At 51.8% G+C, this 20,272-nt stretch overlaps 1 protein-coding gene across 14 annotated transcripts in view; it reads left to right on the top strand.

The window, feature by feature from the left end:
• AIFM1 (apoptosis inducing factor mitochondria associated 1) overlaps positions 1-19,931 on the top strand; it is a 30,360-nt gene extending 10,429 nt beyond the window's left edge. Inside the window, exons 2-18 of one of the 14 annotated variants that reach the window (XM_075896634.1) lie at positions 32-174; positions 4,579-4,669; positions 5,859-5,885; positions 6,510-6,536; positions 7,013-7,137; positions 7,268-7,398; positions 8,040-8,130; positions 8,596-8,680; positions 9,298-9,374; positions 11,025-11,133; positions 12,256-12,363; positions 13,463-13,551; positions 13,826-13,966; positions 15,193-15,335; positions 16,311-16,435; positions 18,058-18,254; positions 19,680-19,931. In XM_075896634.1, coding sequence (XP_075752749.1) covers positions 32-174; positions 4,579-4,669; positions 5,859-5,885; positions 6,510-6,536; positions 7,013-7,137; positions 7,268-7,398; positions 8,040-8,130; positions 8,596-8,680; positions 9,298-9,374; positions 11,025-11,133; positions 12,256-12,363; positions 13,463-13,551; positions 13,826-13,966; positions 15,193-15,335; positions 16,311-16,435; positions 18,058-18,254; positions 19,680-19,751 — 1,781 coding nt within the window. In that variant the 3' untranslated portion in view covers positions 19,752-19,931. Of the gene's footprint in view, positions 1-31; positions 175-1,526; positions 1,655-4,578; positions 4,670-5,855; positions 5,913-6,506; positions 6,537-7,012; positions 7,138-7,267; positions 7,399-8,039; positions 8,131-8,595; positions 8,681-9,297; positions 9,375-11,024; positions 11,134-12,255; positions 12,364-13,462; positions 13,552-13,825; positions 13,967-15,192; positions 15,336-16,310; positions 16,436-18,057; positions 18,255-19,679 lie in introns of all 14 variants that reach the window. The other 13 variants (XM_075896632.1, XM_075896627.1, XM_075896626.1 and 10 more) reach the window with 13 other exon arrangements.
• Positions 19,932-20,272: the final 341 nt, after the last annotated feature.

Here is a 20,272-nt window from a genome sequence, read left to right as displayed (position 1 = left end):
TGTGTTTTGTTTAAAAAATTGTGTTCCTCAGGCAACTTGTTGCAGCGATGGAATATTCCCTTAAAACTACAGATGAGCAGACAAATGGCTAGCTCTGGTGTACCTGGGGGCAAAGGCGATAGTTCTGTTTTTGTCCTTATTGTGGGCTTGTCAACCTTAGGAGCAGGTGCATATGTAAGTAGAAAGGCAGTCCACAGAAGGAGCTGCAACACAGCTCCTGTTAAATGATTGCTTTCTTGCCTCCTTTGCTTCTTACTGCTGCTCTTCTTTCCCACTTTGGAAAACTTCATAGGACTCTAACGTTCAAACGGAACTGGCCGCAAATTAACCACTGTTTTCTCTCGTCATTTCAGTTACCTTTTGTCTTTCCTAGAAAGCCATCATTATCTGTCTATTGTGATTAACCACAGCTGTCTGTTTTCTTGTATGTGATAATTAGCACATGGTTCTGATGGTTTATCCTTTGAACAACCAACTTAATCAGGCCGTTGATTGCCAAATTTCATTTTTAATTTCCAAGTTGAAGTTTTGTATTTGTCCTCGTCAGATATTTGTAAACTTTTTACCTCCCCTTATGTAACTGAAGAAGCCAGGCTGAGGTGGTAAATGGCGTTCCGTGGCACCATGAATTCAGGAAATAAATAGCTTCTAGTAATAGGTTCCATTTAAAGGAATATGAATCTACCCTTTTGAAGTTCTGTTTCGTACAGAAAAGCACTATCTACAGCTGATAGTCCTGATTTAAAACTCTAAATGCTCAGTGTGCCTTTTGCCCTGATTTTAACATAGTGCCATGGCAGGCTCTTTGGGAAATAGGATTTTTATGTATCTTTTTAAAATTTGGGGTGAAAATGTGCTTGACATACTTTGGCTCTCTGATGTGCCCTGCCACCCTCCTCCCCAGTCCATTTCAGAGATGCCTGCTCTCCCTGCCTGACCAACGTGATCTGACCTTTGTCACGAAATGGAGCACCTAAATGAGGAAATGTCAGACATGAATCCACCCCCTCAAATTTTGAAAGATATAAGTCTGCCACTTAAGAGCTTTCTGAATGTGAAGAGCTTCCTTAGGGACTAGAGCCACGCGTTAAATTGTGTAAACCTCTTGGAGGGCTTCCCTAGCAAAGAAATTCTGTGGTAAAGTTGTTAGAGAAAAGGGCTGAGAACAGCAAGACCCATGTTCTAATACGGAAAAACCATGGACTTGGTGTGTGTGGTCTGGGGCTAAGCTGCTTTGCCTGCCTAGTCTCCTTTCCTGTTAGAAAACTTCAGCCCAAATCAGAATCCAACAAAGTGAGTCCTTTGTGTGAACTGATCTTCCTGAGGAATATGCCCATACCAAAGGGAAGAGGTTTTCATTGTATTTAAGTCCTGAAATGATAAATACACTTTGGCCACGTTTCTTTTGACCAACAAGGTAACTGGAAATGAATCCTGCTTGGCCAAGAGCTTTATGATGAAGTGTCCGCATTAATATTCAGTACTCTTTCCTTCTCTTTTCTTTCATTGCCTGTCTTCGCCTACAGTTTTGCAGTGTCATCATCTAAGACCCCCTTCTAGATCTCTAACGTCTACAGGTGTTCCTGGGAAAGATGGCAACAACCTAGTGTACTACTTAATTGTAGGAGGAACAGTCACTGGGGCAGGAGCTTATGTAAGATGCTTGAACTAAATGTTATGGAGTGGATGGGTGGGGGATACCATGGCATGATTAATACAATTTTTGTGACTCTCAAATGTCTAATACTAACTTAACTAAATCAAATGAAAAGTGTCCTCTCTGGGCTTTTCGTTAAAGGGACATTGTCAAATGGCGTACAATCATAGAATCATAGAATAATAGGACTGGAAGGGACCTCAAGAGGTCATCGAGTCCAGCCCCCCGCCCTCAAGGCAGGACCAACTCCAAATGTGATCTGTCCCCCCCTCCCCGCTCCAGTTCAGGGGTCTCTGATGGGGGAAACTTCCTGCTGAATTGAATTATTTGACACTAAATACCTAAAGCTCCAGCTTGCATTGGATTGGCTGTGTCTCTTGCTTTTCTTCATTGCCCGCAGGGAAGCAAAGTTGATTAATGAGTCACATTCCAAGATTTATTCAGCAGCATTGATGCTGGTGTACTAACAAATAGGATTGGCAAAATTGGACTTTTTATTTTTTATAATTTTGACCAGGAATATGAAATTTTATTTTTAACCTTTTTTTTTTCAATTTTTGTCATTTCAAACTCTCATAGTTGTGCAAAATTATGGGGTGCCCAGACAATATTTTCTTAATCATCAGAGGTATTAATATTCAAAAAATGAAAGCTTTATAAATAATAAAACACAGATTGTCATAGAATACAAAATATATCTTTAATATCCTTAAATAAGACTCTTAATTTTCAAGCAGCATTTGTCTTTGCCTGTCTGTATATTTCAGTTACTATCTATGGAAATGTTTTTTCTTTGCCTGCATGGTGAAATGTGCCAACATTTACTGATGATCTAATCTTTCCAAGCTTACAAATAAGGAAGTAATCAACTAACTTTAAGCTCCATTAGAAAAAGGGGGGAAATCCATTTACCTGCTTTTGTAATTACATTACAGAAAAAGCATTAAACAAAGCACTTCTGTCAAACAGCTAACACTGTAGCTTTGCTTTTTATTAGAAGTCTCTTTGGAAAACCTATTCAGAGGTTGTACTTGGAGTGATTCGATCTAATACATGCACCTGTATGTACCTGCTTTCCTAAATGGTCAGATTTTTATCTGTTGTTTGCTGCTCTTTTAACTCATTTCTCAATTGCACATGATTCTACCTCTCATTCAAACAAAAGTAGATTTACAAAGCTTGGGTTTGTATAATGGATTACAAGTAACATTTGAAAATGCTTTATGTTGTTCTTTTCAAACAGGACTTCCATTATGCTTGAAACGTTGCTTCTATCCCAGAGATAAGCTTTTGTCTGCCTCTGCCTTTTATTCATGTTCTGTTATTAGAGTTAGAATCCCTCAGATTTCATTTGAGACTTTACCATATTTTGCTTCCCTATGCAAAGCTTAATCCTGAGGATGAGTAAAGTTTGAACTGTCTAGGCGACAGGACAGTTACCAGACCTCAAGAAAATTGTTAACTTCGGTTTAAACAGTTTGTATCATGTAATATTTTGCTAATAAACTATTAAATGTCTTCAGTGTCATTTGGTTTTGCCACTACAACTTTAGTTGCCCTGACTTTGAATTTAAAAGTGGCATGTTGCACTTTAAAAAGATCCAAGTGTTAATGTCCTTTCAGGCCAAAAGCCTGATACGCAATTATTGTATCTTAAATTGTTTTTCCTTAACTTGCAGAACGTTATGAGAGGGGTATGCATGTGTGATTTAGGTAATTCTACAAGCCTTGGCAATACCTCCAGACAGTTAAATTGCTTCCCTTTTATTTATTAGCTATCTGATGGGGAGCAATGGTCCAGTTCCAAAACATTCCTTTCTCTCACGCTCCCCCATGCACATGTTTTGGTTTTTTGGGTTTTTTTTAATTGGTTTTGGAATAGATCCTCTACATATGTTCCAACTGAATCGAAGTCTCCAGAATACAGCCCCTGTGCTCACCTATCCGTTTCTAACATGTCTCCACAAAACCCCGGGCTGACTTTTCAGGAAATCTCTGTGGGGAAAAGTGTTCAGCTGAAAGAGATTCCAACAGGTGTTTAGCATCCTGTCCATGGCACAGATCCGTACTTCTCTTGCCTGGATGTGCGGGCATGGACGTCATAGTAGTTGACCAGGATGCTGTGGCTGGGCTGCCAGTTATCAGTATGCGCTGTAGCTCTCCATCCAGAATTTCTGCCCTTTCCCTCTGTCTGGCTAGAGAATGACAATGAGGGGGGTTACAAGGCGGTTGTCTGCTGGCATCTCCCAGCTTTGTTCAAAGCTGAAGGGCCTTCTCCATCATAGAGATGAATGGTCCCCCCTCAGCAGCCGTTGCCATCTTCCCCAGGTAGACTCCGCCTTTGGAGCCCTATCCCGCTAGTCCAGGCTCCGCTGTGCTCTTCTGCTGGGCAGCTGGGACCAGCTTTGTCTGTTTTTTCTTGCTGCCACTTTGTCTATATCCTGCCCTTGTTTTCTGCCTTCTCAGCTCCAGCATAGCTGCCTGGAGACCCAGTCCCTTGCCCTTCCATGGCCCGTCCCTGCAAAGGGCCTAGAGGCTGGCCATGTTGCTTGCATTGCCTTTGTAGCAAGCCCCATCCAGTACAGTCCATCGGAGAAGAAATCTTCATCTCAACTCCCAGAGGTCTGCAGAAACCCTTAGTCCACCATGAGACACGTGCCCCAACAATGGAGATGTCATGAATAGTGCAGTGGAGGAATCAGACTCTGCAGCCAGAGCCACTGTTTTGTAGACTTACCTAAACGGGCATGTGTTCTCTTCGAACAATGAGCTGCAGTTGGCTGCTTTGTTTAATTGGTAGCTCTTCGGAGCAGGCTGAGTGGACAAAAGCCTATTGATGAGTTAAAGCACAATGTTACATTGATGCAGTGACCTGCACGTGGTAAATGTGTAACTGCAGCTCTCTGCTTTTCTCCTCCCAGGTGTACAAGACGCTGAAAGAAGACACAAAGAGATTCAATGACCACATTGAAGCATTAGCCACGAGATCCCAAAAAGTGAAGTCCACCTCAGGTGGGTACCAGCCTACCATAGCTAACAGCTACGTCCCAGTTTTAGGAGCCTTGGAAGAAAGGGTGTTTAAGAGCTCAGTTGGTACATCTAGAATTAGATGGGACAAAACACTCCTCATAGCCCAACCAGCACTAAGCTAGGGCAGGAGAGCGCTTACTGCCTGTGGGTGCAAGTCTTTGGGACACTGTCTTGTGCCTTCGGGCAAGCACAATGGTGCTAGCAGTCCAGGGTGCTCCCTGTAAAAGGGTGCAAGAGGAAAGGGTAGGGCAGCTTCTAAATGCCTGTCCTTGCCCATCTGATAGCACGGTTAAAAAAACAAAACTTAAACCGTATTTCAAGCTTCCGGGATTTGTAGATCACCCATTACTTTGTGAACAGAGCAACACTCTGTGGTCCAAGAGCCACTTCAAAAACTATATTTGCACAATTACATTTCCCAGTTTAATTTTTTATACACAAAGTGTCTCATGCTGCAGCTGAAATGACAGCCCGACACAACTTGCTACCCATCTTTTATAGCATTGCTTCTCAGGCTGCGGTCCGCAGATTTCTTCTGGGCCAAAGAATGAAACCTCTTGAACTGGCTGATGGGAACATTGGGTCCTGGAATGTGGAGGGCAGGTACATAAGTGCTCTCTTACAAAGCCAACAGGAAGAAAAAGTTGTTGATCCCCTGGTTTTTTGGAGGGTTTGTAGTGAAGGTACCATTAGACCATCTAGTCAGACTTCTTGTATCACAGGCCAGAAAATTTCACCCATTACCCTGCTTTTGAGACCAATAGCTTGGACCACTGCAGATCTAAGAGAGGATGCTCTGGTAGGTGCATGCCTGTAGGGCAGACGGCTGAGTTCAAAACAAGGAGCAGAGGGGACTTGAGCGATTATGGGCCATTTCCAGAGGCCCATCACAATGCAGCAAGCAATTCAAGTATCCACATTCTTCCCCCCACCTCCCAACCCTGTATCCAGAGCACAGCAAGCTCTATGCTTCTTGTTGAGGTGGTTTATCTAGAGCGAAGCAACTGCGGAGCTAGGGTGCACTTAGGGTTCGGGTTAGTGCCTTGCCAATGTGGGCACCTTGTGAGTTACAGCGCTGGGGGCTGATTTACTGCACAGTAATGTGCCAGAGTAGACTTGGCCTTATTTGGACCTTGCTGGATTAAGCCTAGTGTCCTATCTCTTCCAGAAGACCATGCTGCTTCCCCGGCCACAGCAGGTGAGAAGGAATCCAGGAGTCACCCTGGTAACTCTAACTCGGTTTAATTTCTGCTTGTGTTGCTTAAGACAGGCTGTGTAGGAAAAACATGCTCCCAGGAGCTGGCCTCCATCTCAGAACATGAGTGAAAGACAATATCCCCCAGGATTTTTTCCTGACGGTTTCAAGTATAAGATTTCCTGCCTCAGAGACCTAACCAAAGCGACCGCTTGGGATTGGGCATTTGGAATAAGTGGCTGCCCTGAGCTATAGCGAGACTGTCTCCATCTTACCTGAAGCTTTTCAGGTTGCATGTTGAGTCCCCACAATAGACTTTGTGGCTCCTTGAATGTGTTGCAGCCACTTCCCCCAGCCATGTGCACTTCAGCAGAGCTTTTTGTAATGGAGGTGTTAGAACTACAGCAGGAGCCTTGAGGAAAGTTGGAATAGCAGCCTTACAACTCAGAGCTGTAGCCATGCTCACATGGGTTAGCAGCTCCATGTGATGCCTAGTAATGATGCCCCAATGGGGTTATGGTTCAATCTCATTACACAGGTTCCTTTAACTAACTCTTATCTCTCTCTGCCTCTCTCTCCCCCCTCAACCGCTCCTGCATCTCCCCCCCCCCAAAAAAAACCCAGCAGAGCAGGTGGCAGCAGTTGAGCACGGAGGTGAGTGAGCATAAAATCATAAGCCCGTCAATGGAAGCTCTTTTCTTGGTTCTTTTTTGTCCTGCCAAAAGTCCTGTGCTGTCCCCCTTAGGTGTGTGGGCTCTGCGGGGTAACCGGGGTAAAAGCGCTGCAGCACTGACTGACATGCACCGGGGCCTAGGCATGCTGCGGTGAGAAGCAGCCTTTCCTTAGTAGCCTTCTGAGGTGAAAGACACATGCACGTGAGAGTAGCACCTCGCAGAATGTCGTGGGATTTGAGAAGCAGCTCTCCGGGTGCGGGGCTGGGAGGGAGCAGCCTTTAGGGAGTAGCTTGGGGAGCGCAGCCCACCAAAGAGTTCCCAGTATTCGCAATGCAAAAGGAAGTCGTGATTCTTCCCAGGGTAAACGTTTCCCCTCTTCCCTTGGGGGCGGGCAGTGTTCCTGGTGCAGGTTGGTTGCTGTGCTCACACCAGGCTGTCTGCTCTGTTGCTTTGCAGCTCCGGAGACAGATCCAAGCGCTCGCTCTGAGTGTCCGTCCCATGCTCCGTTTCTGCTCATTGGTGGGGGCACTGCCGCCTTCGCTGCTGCCCGCTCCATTCGGGCTCGTGATCCTGGGGCAAGGGTAAGGGGCCTGCCTTAGCACGGCACGGGGCTACAGCCAGAGGGCATGCTCCCCGCCCCTCCCTACGTAGCACACCACCCTTTTCAACACATGCGCTTAGGTGAGCTTTGTTCATGATCTCCCACGACAGGTGCTGATTGTGTCTGAAGACCCTGCCCTGCCGTACATGCGCCCTCCTCTTTCCAAGGAGCTGTGGTTCTCGGAAGATCCCAACGTCACGGAGACGCTGCGGTTCAAACAGTGGAATGGCAAAGAGAGAAGGTGCGAGCCCCCTGCGGGCAGTGATGTGAATGGCGCCTGGGGGGACCACGCTGGGCTCAGCCAGGAGTCGCTGGCAGCCTGCGAAGTGAGGACCTCTGGGCTTACAGTGGAGCAGGTGGACAGTCTCTTGAGAACACTTATCCCACTGCACTGTGGGTAGGCTGCTCAGAGAGCACTGTCACCCACACCAGTTCCAATTTCCTCAGGCATGCTCAAGCCCTGCTCAGCCCCAGATCCCATTCCCGCTCCACCTCTGCCCTTAAATCCCCACCCCTTCCCCCCAAGGCCCCACCTCCCCTCTTCCCATTCCCTCCAATGAGCATGCCCTGGCCCCACCCCTGCACTGTCCCAGCTGGGCAGTCACATGCTGCAGAGTTGGCCTCCAGGGGATTTCGGCTGGACCCGGATGGCTGCCCCCCGGCCCAGTATTGCTGTGCTAGTGCTTGGGTCTGAGCCCTAGACGTCACCTCGTTCGGTGAAACCAAACCCTGCCTGGAATCGCCACGTGAGCGCAGTCTCCTGTGCGAGGCTGTTTCTGTTGGTCTGCGCTTGGATGGGTGCGTGCTCCTCCAGCCATTGAGTAGCTGCTAACGCGAGGGAGCCAGAAACCCTGTCCACATTGGGGCACTTTTTCTCTGCAGTATCTATTTCCAGCCGCCGTCTTTCTACGTGCCTGCTCGTGATCTGCCTTATATAGACAACGGTGGAGTGGCCGTCCTCAGCGGCAAGAAGGTTGGTACAGCGATGCTCAGTGCTCCAGCACCATGCATTGACCCTGCGCTTTACAAACAGCAGCGCTTACAGCCGAGGGGCGTTTTCACCCCCACAGCAGCGCCCCTCCTGGCCCAAGCTGACGGGTGCAGGCTTGTGCTACGGCGCTAAAAACAGCCGTGGAAACGCTCAGGCAGAAGCTCAAGTTCTCCATGCCGGGGAGTGGGATATTACAGATGCTGCCAACCACAGCCAGAGTCGGGGCTGGTGTGTGTAGTTTGCGTTAGGAGCCTCCTTACAAATCTCGTGGCGGGAGGGAGCAGAGAGCCTGGCCCCTTCCTGTGGCCCTTTCTCCAAGCGAGGGAGGGCCTACAGGGAAACCGTGTTCACGTGACGGTATCTTGGTGGCTGCTGCTCTGCCCGGTTGGCCTGTGCCAGGTTACAGGACGTGTAACCCTGAGCTGCTCTCTGTGCTGGGCCTTGCAGGTGGTGCACATGGACGTTCGCGGCAACGTGGTGAAACTCGATGATGGAACCCAGATCACCTACGATAAATGTTTAATTGCCACGGGTGAGTTCCGGGGTGTCGCCTTTCCCTGAGACGTCAGTCCTTGGCCCGCAGTAACCTTGCACACCGTGTTGGGCTGTCACCCTTCAGCCGATGGGGCTTGGGCCTGAGCAAACCCGGTTAGGTCAAGTCTCAGAAGAGAACCATGTGAGTCTGTATCTGCAAAACTGAGTCCTGGGGCACCTTGAAGGCTCAGATTTATGAGTACCTTTCTCAGATGAATTGGGTGGGTTTGGCCCACAAGCTTAGGCCCGAATAAATCTGTCTCGAGGGTGCCCCAGGTCTCCTTGCTGTTTCTGTCTAGAATAGTTACATGGACAGGGAGGGGCATGATGAGTGGGACACCGTCTGGTCCAACTCCTCCCAGACCTTGCAGAGCAGCGTAGCGGGACGTCTCCCTTCTCCGCTGGCTGTGCCACAGGGCTGGGAGGGGGCACACTGACCAGACCTAGCAAACCGAGAGGAGACCCTTGGGAAGGTGGGAGAGGAAGGCGATTCTCCTTTCAAGTGTGGCAGAAGGCTCGGAGAGCTGAACCCAAGCCCTGAAGAGCCGTGGCTGTGCCCGGGGGGTGAGTGCTCTGAGTGTTGTGTGGCTAGATCGTGTCTCGTCCTGTTATCAGGTGGCTCCCCGAGGAACCTTCCTGCCATCGAGAGAGCAGGGGAAGACGTGCTACAGAAGCTGACGCTGTTCCGCAAGGTAATCCCGAGGGGCTCTTTGAGGGCTGGGTTCCCAGTCCAGGGCAGGGACCACAGAAGCGTTCAGCCCCAGCTTGTCCGGCCCGGCAGGCTAGAGCAGAGTTTCTCCAAGTCTGGGGAGATTGCACTAGCCACAGCACTACGTTGCCAGTGCACTGAAACTTCAGTTCTAGCTGTCACTGAATGTGGCTGGGGGTGGAAAGTCCCCTCCTTGACTCCTGCTTGCCTCTCCTTAGCCCTGATGCGGAGCATGTCCCTTGGGCAGCGGCCCAGCCCCTCTTGCGGCGGCCTTTCCTCTATGCACTTCTGTGCTTCTGTGCTCCAGGGCCGCCTGAAAGGGCATATCCTGAAAGGTACGGTGCTGGTGCTTCCCTTGGCAGAGACGTGCTGCTTTACACTGGCTCCCTGCCAACCACTCTTTTCTTTTGCAATAGCGGAAGCCATTGTCATGCAAGTATGTAAAGTGGCACCCCCCACTAGGGATGTTAAGGACTAGATAAGTATTTGCTTATCAGATAGTGGACTAGTAGCTTCCCTTCCCCGCCCCCCCCATCAGATAGATAAATGTAGTGCGGTGCATGTAGAATAGTAATAGAGATGTATCAGATAGAGGCAGCAAGGGGGTACTTCAAAGCAGCAGCACCGCATAGAGCCTGGGGTGGGCTGCTCCATGCCACGCTGCGGCTTCGAATGCCACGGGGAGCCCAGTGTCGGGCTCCTCGCAGCATTTCAAACAGCAGCGTCGCACAGAGGCCCCGGGCTCCGTGCGGTGCTGCCGATTTGAAACACCGCCGCAGCATTTCTAAGGGGGCAGCGCCGCCCTATCGACTAATCGAATAGTCGATGCAAAAATGCATCGACGGTTCATTTGGTCAATTACCGGTTACTTAACATCCTTAACCCCCACCCCAGCCCGACACCCAGCTCGCTGGAGCCTGGAGAGGCGGGCAAGGCAGTGGAGATGTTCAGAGCCACGGAGATCGAAAAGATTGTGCCTGTCTAGCTCAGAGAAGATACTAATAAGATGTGGGAGGCAGGCGTTTGATGACAGGCTGGCGACAGTGCCTGAGTTTTGTCTCTGTGAAATGCTAGTTGTAGTTCCAGGGGAGCTGGCAGTACAAAAGCAATGGCCGTATGTGTCACAGTCCCGCCCCTGCCTGCTACTGGACTGGCTGAGGACAGAAGGGTGGTCTTAGTGGACAGCTGGTCTCCCTGATGCGGTGTTCGGAAATACACATGGGAGCCTGCTGGGGCTCTGTTCAAAGGAGCTGAGCTGTGAGCGCCCAATTGGCAGCCCCACACGGTCCTGCCATGCTGACTGCGGCTAGTTCAGGTAGCACGCAGAGCTGCTTTTGGAGCAAAGTTAAATGGGATTAGGCCCCTCATCTGGAGGGGAATTGGGATGAGGAGCCGGCTCCTCCCAGGAGTGGGAAAGATCTCTGGGCTCTGTGTGGGTCAGATCAGATGCTCTGGAAATTCAGGAGTTGCTGCTGAAGATACAGAAGGGGAAACGTGAACAGCTGACTCCTAGGCCAAAGACTTGGTTTCCTGCTTTCCCCATGTTCACAAATTGGCGGCTCCGGGCTACCAAACTGCGCTCTGCTCTTCTCACGGACCAGGGCATCTGACATGGGAATGAATCTTTTCACAGATCGAGGACTTCCGAGCCCTAGAAAGGATTTCTAGAGAAGTCAAATCCATCACCATTATTGGCGGCGGGTTCTTGGGCAGTGAGCTGGCCTGTGCTCTGGGAAGAAGGGGTGAGTGGATCGACCAGGCCACGTGCCAAGAAGCTCTGGTGAGACCCAGGCTAGGAAAACACGAGGGCTTGTCTACACGGACGCTTAGTTTGTGGCAATCTGGGGTGTGAATCTGCCCTTCACTATCCTGCCTGCACACCCCGCTGCCACATGATCCTTCCTTAGTGCGCTTTGACCTACTTGTGCTTCAGAGTAAGGTAGGTGAGAGTGCACTAGGGAACTTGCAGTGTGCACCAGCAGGGCCCACGTGGACGTGCGTGCAGCAGGCCGTGAACTGAGTGTGTAAACGTGTCCTCAGATTGTATCCTTCCCTGCTGTCCCCAGCCGATGGCCTAGTCTGGGGAAGGGGAGGTGCTGGCTGTGGGTCCCTGCAGGTCTAGGCAGTTGGGCGGCAGAATGGATGTGTGATGTCTGCCTGCAGTGGTGTGGTGGGGTGTGGCATCAGCTCTTGGCTGGCTGGGTGGACATGCCGGGCTCTCCCTGGCCCCCCTGATATCGCCTTGGCTCTGACCAGCAGCCCAGGGCCTGGAGTATTTCAGAGTGTCCCCCCGTTCTGAGCCTGGCCCTGGGAGGCTTGCTGTCTGGGCTCGCAGGCTGGTGAGCGTGTTTGGGGACCAGTGCTCCTTGTGGAAGGGGTAAGTCTGCCTTGAAACGAAGCCTCTCGGGAGTTCTCCCAAAGGCCCATGAGCTCAAGCCCCATCCTGCTGGTTTGGGCTCCCCAGCAGGTGTGCAGGCTCGGGAGTGTTTTCCTCTGCAGGCCTCCTGAGGAGCGGGCCTTGGCGTGGCCGTAACCCCCTCGGCATGCGGGGCCGTGACCTGGCCTGCGAGTGCTGGTGTGGGCAGAGGCGATCATCTCTGTGCATCCATCCAGCCTCGGGCTCCGCAGCGCGCGCTGGTGCCAGGCGGGGATCCAGGGCGTGTTGGGCCCCCCAGCCAGGGACCGTCCCTGTGAAGCGAGCTGTGGCAGCCCAGCCTCCTGGTCGGAGGGGCCCGCGTCTAGGGAATTGCAGCAGGAAAGGACTGGAGCCCCTTCAGTCTCAGCCGGGGAATTGTGCTGGGCGCATACCCAGGTGGTGTGTAATCCAGGAGGCATAACCGGCTGCTCTCTGGGTCTCTCCACAGCGCACGCCAAGGGCCTGGAGGTGATCCAGATGTTCCCAGAAAACGGAAACATGGGCAAGGTGCTGCCTGAGTATCTGAGCAACTGGACCACAGACAAAGTCAAAAGAGGTAACGCTGCTCTTGGACCCCTTCCTCTCTGCAGAGCTCCTCCTGCCGGGTCCCCTGCGGCTGGCTCCTCACTCAGCCAGACAGCCCCTCCCCTGGGCCCTCGCTGGCCCCTTTGGCTGCCTCCGCTGGGTCCATCTTTCCTGCCCATGCTGGAGAATCTCTGCTCTGCTGAGCTGGGTCTTCTCACCTGGACCTGATCCTCCGCTCTGGACACTTGCACTCCGCTCTGGAGGGAGATGGCAGGAGTCCTGAGCTCGCTGCATCTCCTCTGAGGAATCGCCCCCTCCCCCCCACAGCGAGGGGGCCGTTTGAAGAGTCTTGCTACCATCTTGCCCCTCACTGAGCTGCCGGAGGGCCACTCGTGGGGCCCCTCACGAACCTAGACTGCCCCTGGCTGCTCTAAGGCCTGAGGACTGGCAAAGCAGGGGTCCTAATTCCTGCAGGTTTCTGTGCGTGTAACTTGCATTTCCTTACAGACAAACACTTGTCCTCGTGCCCGGGTGTGCAAACAATCCTCTGGACTGGAACTCAGAGCAACACACACCCTGGGCAGGGAGGTGGTTTGTAACTGAACAAAACGTTACGGCTGTTCTTTAGAAGTTTACAACAGAACATTGACTCCATGCAGTTTGGAAACTTTACTTGCTTTTAACCATCTTCGTTTAAACGAAACAAGCACAGAAGCTGCTTCCGCACCTCGGCCACTTGAAAAAAGTTTCCCTTTCTATTTTTAGTCGTTGTACGTTTCGCACAGTGCTATGCTGTATTGACTGTTTCCTGGTCTCTGCTGCTGCCTGGTTGTGTGCTTCCGGCTCCAAATGCGGGGTGTGGTTGACCATTCAGTTCATAACTCTGGTGTTTGTAACTCTGAAGCTCTACAGTCATCGGTTTCCTTTCTGTTCACACTTTCCCCTGGACGCGGTGGCTCCTGTGTGCCGCCAAAGAGAAGCCACCTCCCTCGGCTTCTTAGACATTCATAATTCCGCCTGGTACAATCAAGAAGTGATGCATTGCTTGCACCTCTCCACCACACGCTTTGGCTTCCACTGAAGTCTCTGCTCCCGGCCTCCAGTTGAAGTGTTCTGTGTTTCGTTTCCAGAGGGTGTTAACGTCATGCCCAACGCTGTGGTGAAGTCCGTCTGTGTCTGCGGAAACCGACTGAACATCAAACTGAAGGATGGAAGGAAGGTAAATGCCTGCAGCAGGTAGCAAACCAGACGTGTGGCCGTGTGTAGGAAGAGCCAGTTGTGCAGGGGTAGTAGTCAGTGGGCAGACCATGGGCCAAATCCGACCACCAGACACTTTTTGAATGGACCCTGTTATCTTATGACTATCATTGTTGGGTTTACTGTTATGTTCTCTGGCACCAAGGTCCAAACTCTGCCTTGACCAAGAAACTTGGACCTTGCCAAAAACTAAGCGATTGTCTCTGAAAACGTGTCTGACCTCCCTTCTCCGTCAGGTGGTGACCGATCACATAGTGGCAGCCGTGGGCTTGGAGCCCAACGTGGAGTTGGCCAAGTCCTCTGGCCTGGAGGTAGACTCTGATTTTGGAGGCTTCCGGGTGAACGCGGAGCTGCAAGCACGCTCCAACATCTGGGTGGTAAGTGCGGCGGGGGAGAGGCTTCTTGAGCTGCTCTGTCGCAGTGAGTGAGCTTGTGCAGAGCACTGCTGCAAGCCCAGTGACGGTGAATGGCCGACTTGTGGTCATAGGCCGTAGACAGCAGCAGCATCCTGGCCACAAAGCCACCTTGGGCCTGGCACAAGGAGTTTGTCTATCCCAGGAACCCCACCGCCCCTTCGCCTACTAGGATGAAGTTGAATAAGGACAAATGTAAAGTGGTCCACTTAGGAAGGAACAATCCGTCTCACACACAGAATGGAAAGTGACTGTCTAGGAAGGACTAATGCAGAAAGGGATCAGGGGGTCAGAGTGGACCACAAGCTAAATATGAGTCAACAGTGTGACACTTGCAAAAAAAAGCAAACCTGATCGTGGGCTGCATTAACAGGAGTGTTGTGAGCAAGACCCGAGGAGTCATTCTTCCGCTCTACTCTGGCTGATTAAGCCTCAGTTGGAGTGTTGTGTCCAGTTCTGGACACCGCATTTCAAGAAAGAGGTGGAGAAATTGGGGAAGGTCCAGAGAAAAGCAACAAGAATGATTCAAGGTCTAGAGAACATGAGCTAGGAGGCAAAGGCTTGAAGGAATTGGGCTTGTTTAGTTTGGAAAAGAGAAGACTGAGGGAGACATTATAGTGGTTTTCAGGTATCTAAAAGGGCGTCATAGGGAGAGGTGGGTGGGAATTGTTCTCCAAGGACAGGACAAGAAGCAAGGGGCTTAAACTGCAGCAAGGGAGGTTTAGGTTGGACATGAGGAAAAACGTCCCAACTGTCAGGGTGGTGAAACTCTGGAATAAGTTGCCTAGGGAGGTGGTGGAATCTCCATCCCTGGAGATATTGAAGAGCAGGTTGGACAGACACCTGTCAGGGATGCTCTAGACAATGCTTGGTCCTTCCATGCGGGCAGAGAGCTGGACATGATGACCTCAAGGTCCCTTCCAGTTCTAGTGATCTCTATGGTTCTACTGCCAGGGGAGCCGCCTTTGGCAGGGAATCCAAAACTTCTCATCAGTGTGACTCCAAAACTACCTCACTTCCCCTAGCCTGGCAGAAACGCTGAAGCCATGGAGACCTGCTAAATTGGGGATTCTCCTGCAGCCCCTTTTCTCCCTTTCCCTTTCGGGCTGGGCAGTCTCGCTCATCGTTCATTTTCTCTTTCACTGGCCGCCTCTCTTGGCCGGTGTTCATTGTGTGCATCTCTCTCTAAGGCCGGAGATGCCGCCTGCTTCTACGATATCAAGCTGGGCCGAAGACGCGTAGAGCATCACGATCACGCTGTTGTGAGTGGAAGATTAGCTGGAGAAAACATGACAGGAGCTGCTAAGCCATATTGGCATCAGTCAATGTTCTGGTAGTTTTATTCCCTCTTTCTCCCTTTTGTCCCACTGTCCAGAGGGCTCTCCAGTGTGCGTGCCACCCTCAGGCAGACTCTCCCGGAGCGGCACAGTCCCAAATTGGCTGTCTGGTCTTTCAATAGATTTCCAGGCAGTTGTGAACTCCCACAGTGCCATGGAGTCGCAGACAGTCCCTTGAGCAACCACGTGTGCCCAGACCCATCACCAAAGACCACGCTTGTAGCTAATACTGCAGTGAACTAACTAACGGCACATTAAACAGGGGAAATGAGTTATGGACAAGGTCAGGGCCTTCCCAAGGGGAGTGCAGGGTCCGGGGCAATCCCCTTCCCCTGCTCCCCCCTAGAGCACCCCTTTCTTGGAGCCCCCTCACCCGAGCTACGTGGCCTGGAGGATTCCTCGAGGAGCCTGGCATGGGGCCAGCATCCCGTGCACGCCGTGGCATTGCGAGCCGGAGCGACGCAGCAGCCTGCTCCGCTGCCGTCTCCCAGCCTGCTGTGCTTCACATCACCCTGGCCCCAGCCTGCCCCCGGAGTCCAGCATCTCTCGGGGGAGACGCAGGCCTGACACTCTGCTTGCTGCTGCCGCGATGAAGTGGAGCATGGCGCAGTGGGCACAGGAGCATAGCCGCATTGAGCATAGTGGGGCTGACCCCTGCTGCTACCCCACGCCAGGCCCCCTGGTTATCCCCCCAGGCCGCCCTCAGCCCCCCCGGGTCATGTCCATCGGATGGTTGAATCAGCCACCGCGAAGCAGCCTATGTCCATTGAATGTCTGCACTGAGAGCTCTGTAGCCAAAGCTCCCCAAGGGCCGGCCGGCACCTCTTGTACTCGGAGCACTAGGCAACCCGCTTGGCACCAAGCTGTTGGAGGAATGGGGCATTGTGTGGCATCGTGTAGCTTGGCGGAAACGGAGCTGTGGCTAAGGTTTCAGAGCGACACTGCAACGGCCTGTGTGTGTTCACTCCTAGGAGCGACCTGGGGCCTGACGTCGGCTACGAAGCCATTGGCCTGGTAGACAGCAGTTTGCCCACGGTAGGGGTTTTTGCTAAAGCAACGGCAAGAGACACGCCCAGGTCTGCCACCGAGCAGTCAGGTAGGGACCGGCGTTGCTGGAGCCTGGGGGGCTGTCTCCGGGGAGGGCTGTCCCGGGCAGAAGGGCGAGGCAGCATCAGGACAAACCTGCTCTTGCGGCCACGCCGCTCCGTTTGGCTGCCCGCCGTCTGGGAGGGAGCAGCCCTGGGGGGTGAGTTCTGGTCCGTGCTCGGCTTCCTCTGCTCAGGCTCAGAGGCCGGTGATCTATGCATCGGGGGCAGCATTATCCACCTAAACAGCTTGGATCTCCTCATGCAGGAACAGTGTCCAGCCCTCCTCCACCAGCTGGCAGGCTGGTTTGCTGCAGGGCCTTCCCGGGGTGAGCTCCAACCAACGGTTTTGGGAGCCGAGGGCCAGCGTAGGGTCAGTTTAGCGGCTCGTCTTGGTATAAAATCGTTGGGCAGCAATACTGGGAATGCTGCTGTGAGCGTTCTCCGAGTGCCTGGGACTGAGAACTGCCCTGTTACCCCCTCCTCCCGCATGGGGGAGATCTGCTTGTGCTGGGCTCAGTGTCAGCACCTTGACAGCTGCCTGCTGGCCACCCAGCACCCTCCTCTGGGCTCCGCCAGCCCTTTGGCTTGCAGGGTAGCGATATGTGCACTGGTCCCCTTGCAGAGCTGCCCAGCTGCTCAGAGTTGACATCACCTCTTTGCTAACCTTTAACCTTATGAAATCGGCATCCATTGTGTTGGCTTGTGCTGCCACAGAGAGCTGCATCTTTCTTACCTCCCGTCTGCAGGAAAAGTAGCTTTTGTCCCGTGCCGTGTGCGGGTTTCTAACTGTATCTCGAGTACAGAAACGGAGCCCCTTGTATAGTATCGTCACTTCAGTGACATTAATGACTAGTGTGATCCTGACTTGCATTCCAGACCCCACAAGATGTTCTCTGCTGAAACTGAATGTAGGGGTGTGACTGTTCATCCAGTTAATGGATGAGGCTTACCGGTTACAGTTAACTTGTGGGGGGCTGGCGCAGCCCCCTGTCTGCCATGGGGCCCAACACAGGAGTGGGACGCTCTAACCCAGCTGCACCGGGCGGGGGGCTACTCTAGGCTGGCTGGGCTGGGCTGGAGCAGCCCCCACACACACACACACTCACCCCATTGAATTGGTATCCTAGTTGGGTTCCTGCAGCCCGTTTCATAATAAAGTACTCAGGCACACACTCTTCCTACACAGCGGTCAGTTTCCTTCTGCAACAAGGGTTTTGCCGGGCAACAGACTGCAAAAGGGAAGTAGGCCAAGCCCTCCTAATTCTGTTGTTTCCTGTTGCAGCAGCACTGGTATGTAATACGTTCATACCAGGAGCAGTGGCTGCTTCTAGGCCGCTGCTTTCTTTGGTGTGTGGAGAAATGAGTAAGGACTCCCTGTGCATGGCCTAATACAATTCTGGGAGGAGAGAGCCCTTCCAAGTAACGTTTTCACTGCTGGGGTCATGGCCTTGCCCTGCCTTAGGACATGTCTCCCCTTTACAGCGGTGCATCGTGTTTTGCCACATCACAGCTCTTAGCATGGCCCGGATAGGCAAACCAGAGCCCTTGCACCAGGCTTTGCCTGGCAGACTGACAGCTGCCCTCTGGCGTGATGGTCCGTCGGTGAATCATCTCTGTGTTCTTGCTGTAGGGACTGGCATCCGCTCAGAAAGCGAAACAGAAGCCGAAGCCTCTGAGGTCACCATCTCGGCCAGCTCTGCCTCAACACCTCAAGTTCCAAAGCAAGGAGAAGACTATGGCAAAGGGGTCATCTTCTACATACGGGATAAAGTGGTGGTGGGAATCGTCCTATGGAACATCTTCAACAGGATGCCAATTGCGCGAAAGGTCAGATGCTCCTCCCATACTGCTGAATGATTGGGGAATTGAGTTGACCATGTGTCATGTGTGTTGTATGTGTTGGCAGCCTCCCTACACACGAGAGCAGCAGAATACATTATCGTCGTAGGAAATTGTGGCTAAGTACTGCTATCTAATATACCTTCCCATAGAATGACTTGTCCTGTCTTTAAAGCGAGCTAGAAAATAAGTAGATACCCTAATTTTGTAGGGAGAGTAACCCCATCTTTATCCCTTACTTGCTAGTGACCTGTCTTTTCACATGGTGTAGCCTGCCTTCGTGGGTCACAACTTGAGAACACCACATTCAGCTCTCGCTACTGAACGAGAGGGAAATTACGCCCCAAAATGCTGTCGGCTAGTCTCCTATAAGGTCTGCCACACCAGCCACAAAAGTAAACTTCTGTCTCACCACACTAGCTACAAGAAGACACAAGTAGTTTCCTGAGGCACACCCAAGCCAATAGATCTTACCCAGAGATCATGCTGTTGCTGCTCCTTTCATATCTAACATCTAAAGATTGATTTAGAGAGAGAGAGAGAGAGAGAGTTAAAATTGGTTGGAGGACTCAGACACACAATCATTGCAAAGCTCTTGCCTCAGGCTTGTGGCACTGATGGAATAAACTGCTGGCGTAAGTCAGATGTCTGGCTGCTTCCAAATCATTGGCAGCCCTCGTCCGAGTGCTCCCGTTGGTATAGTCCAGAGTTTTGAGCAGGGAGGTGGCACAGTGGAGGTATTTCCAGGGCCTTGGATAGCCTCTGCCATGGGGCGGGAATCCCATGGCTTTTACGGTGGAAATTACAGGTAAAGATGGAGTAGAGAGTCACACGGACGAGTCGCATGTCCAGGCCTAGTTTTGCTTAGTCACAGCTGTGGCCATTACCCCTGGAGCCAGATGGACCGTCGGAGGGATGTTCATTCCGTTTAGATGGGTGTCTTCCATGGTCCGCTGTCAGTTAAAAGTAAGTGGCTCGTCAAGAAATACTTAACAGTCCCTTCAAGATATGCTGGCTAAATACTTGTATTACTGGAGCAGACCTTTGAAATGCAGGTACATAGCCAACATTTATATCATCGGATACCAAAACGATACCTGCGTACACCTGGCATAATCCTGTTCGGTAAACCTTCACTTTTCTAGGGACATGAGGCTTTGTACCAGATTTGTTGCAAACGTGACAGTGATTGCAGCAGTGATCTGTAGATCAGATAACATCGCATGTGGATCGGAGGGATTGTCTGGCCGTGCCAGACCAGTGGCCCATCTATCCTGGTTATCCCGTTTCCAGCAGTGGCCTGTAAGAGCTGGTTCAGAGGAAGTGCAAAACCCTCTATTGGCAGTTAGTGACTCGTGTGGGATCAACATACAGAGTGTGCATGGCCCTCAACGCCCTCTCCTGTCTCCTCAGATCATTAAGGATGGAGAGGAGCACACTGACCTCAACGAAGTAGCGAAGCTCTTCAACATCCATGAAGATTGAGCCCCTCCTCCAAGACCTGCCGGGCTGGGGGGCATTGTCATGCGTGGGAGGCCCACGCTGCAGGCTGACAGCTCGCCCTGCCTCAGAGCGCCAACTCGATGTTTTCTGAGTACTTTGTGAATATTTCCAATGATCTAGAACTCTAAGATTTGCACCAGTCAATAAAGCCAGAATCTTCTACATTCGAGGCCTTTTTCTTAAAGACATGAGTTGCTGTGGAATAATGAGTCGCCTGTTTGCCCCACGGAGGCTGTTGGTCTGCTCCCTTGACGTTGGCATTCTAGCAGCCTGCAGAGCTCCTGCCTGGGATTGAGTGCACGCGGTCAGTGTTCCCCGGGGGCCTGGCACTTCCACCCTCTGCCTGCTTTAGGAAGGCAGTTCTTCAGCTCTGGTGTTTCTGGAGGCCAACCCATGGCCCTGAGAGGGGTTGTGCTGCCGCTACACTCGGACACTTTCAGGTGGAGGAATTGATGCAGTAAGAGGGGGGCAGCGTGTGCTTAGAATTACAGCGTAGGTTCTGA

This window comes from Pelodiscus sinensis, chromosome 13 (genome assembly GCF_049634645.1).
Source record: "Pelodiscus sinensis isolate JC-2024 chromosome 13, ASM4963464v1, whole genome shotgun sequence".
In the NCBI taxonomy this organism is placed as follows: domain Eukaryota; kingdom Metazoa; phylum Chordata; order Testudines; family Trionychidae; genus Pelodiscus; species Pelodiscus sinensis.
This window is presented reverse-complemented; position numbering and strand designations above follow the sequence as displayed.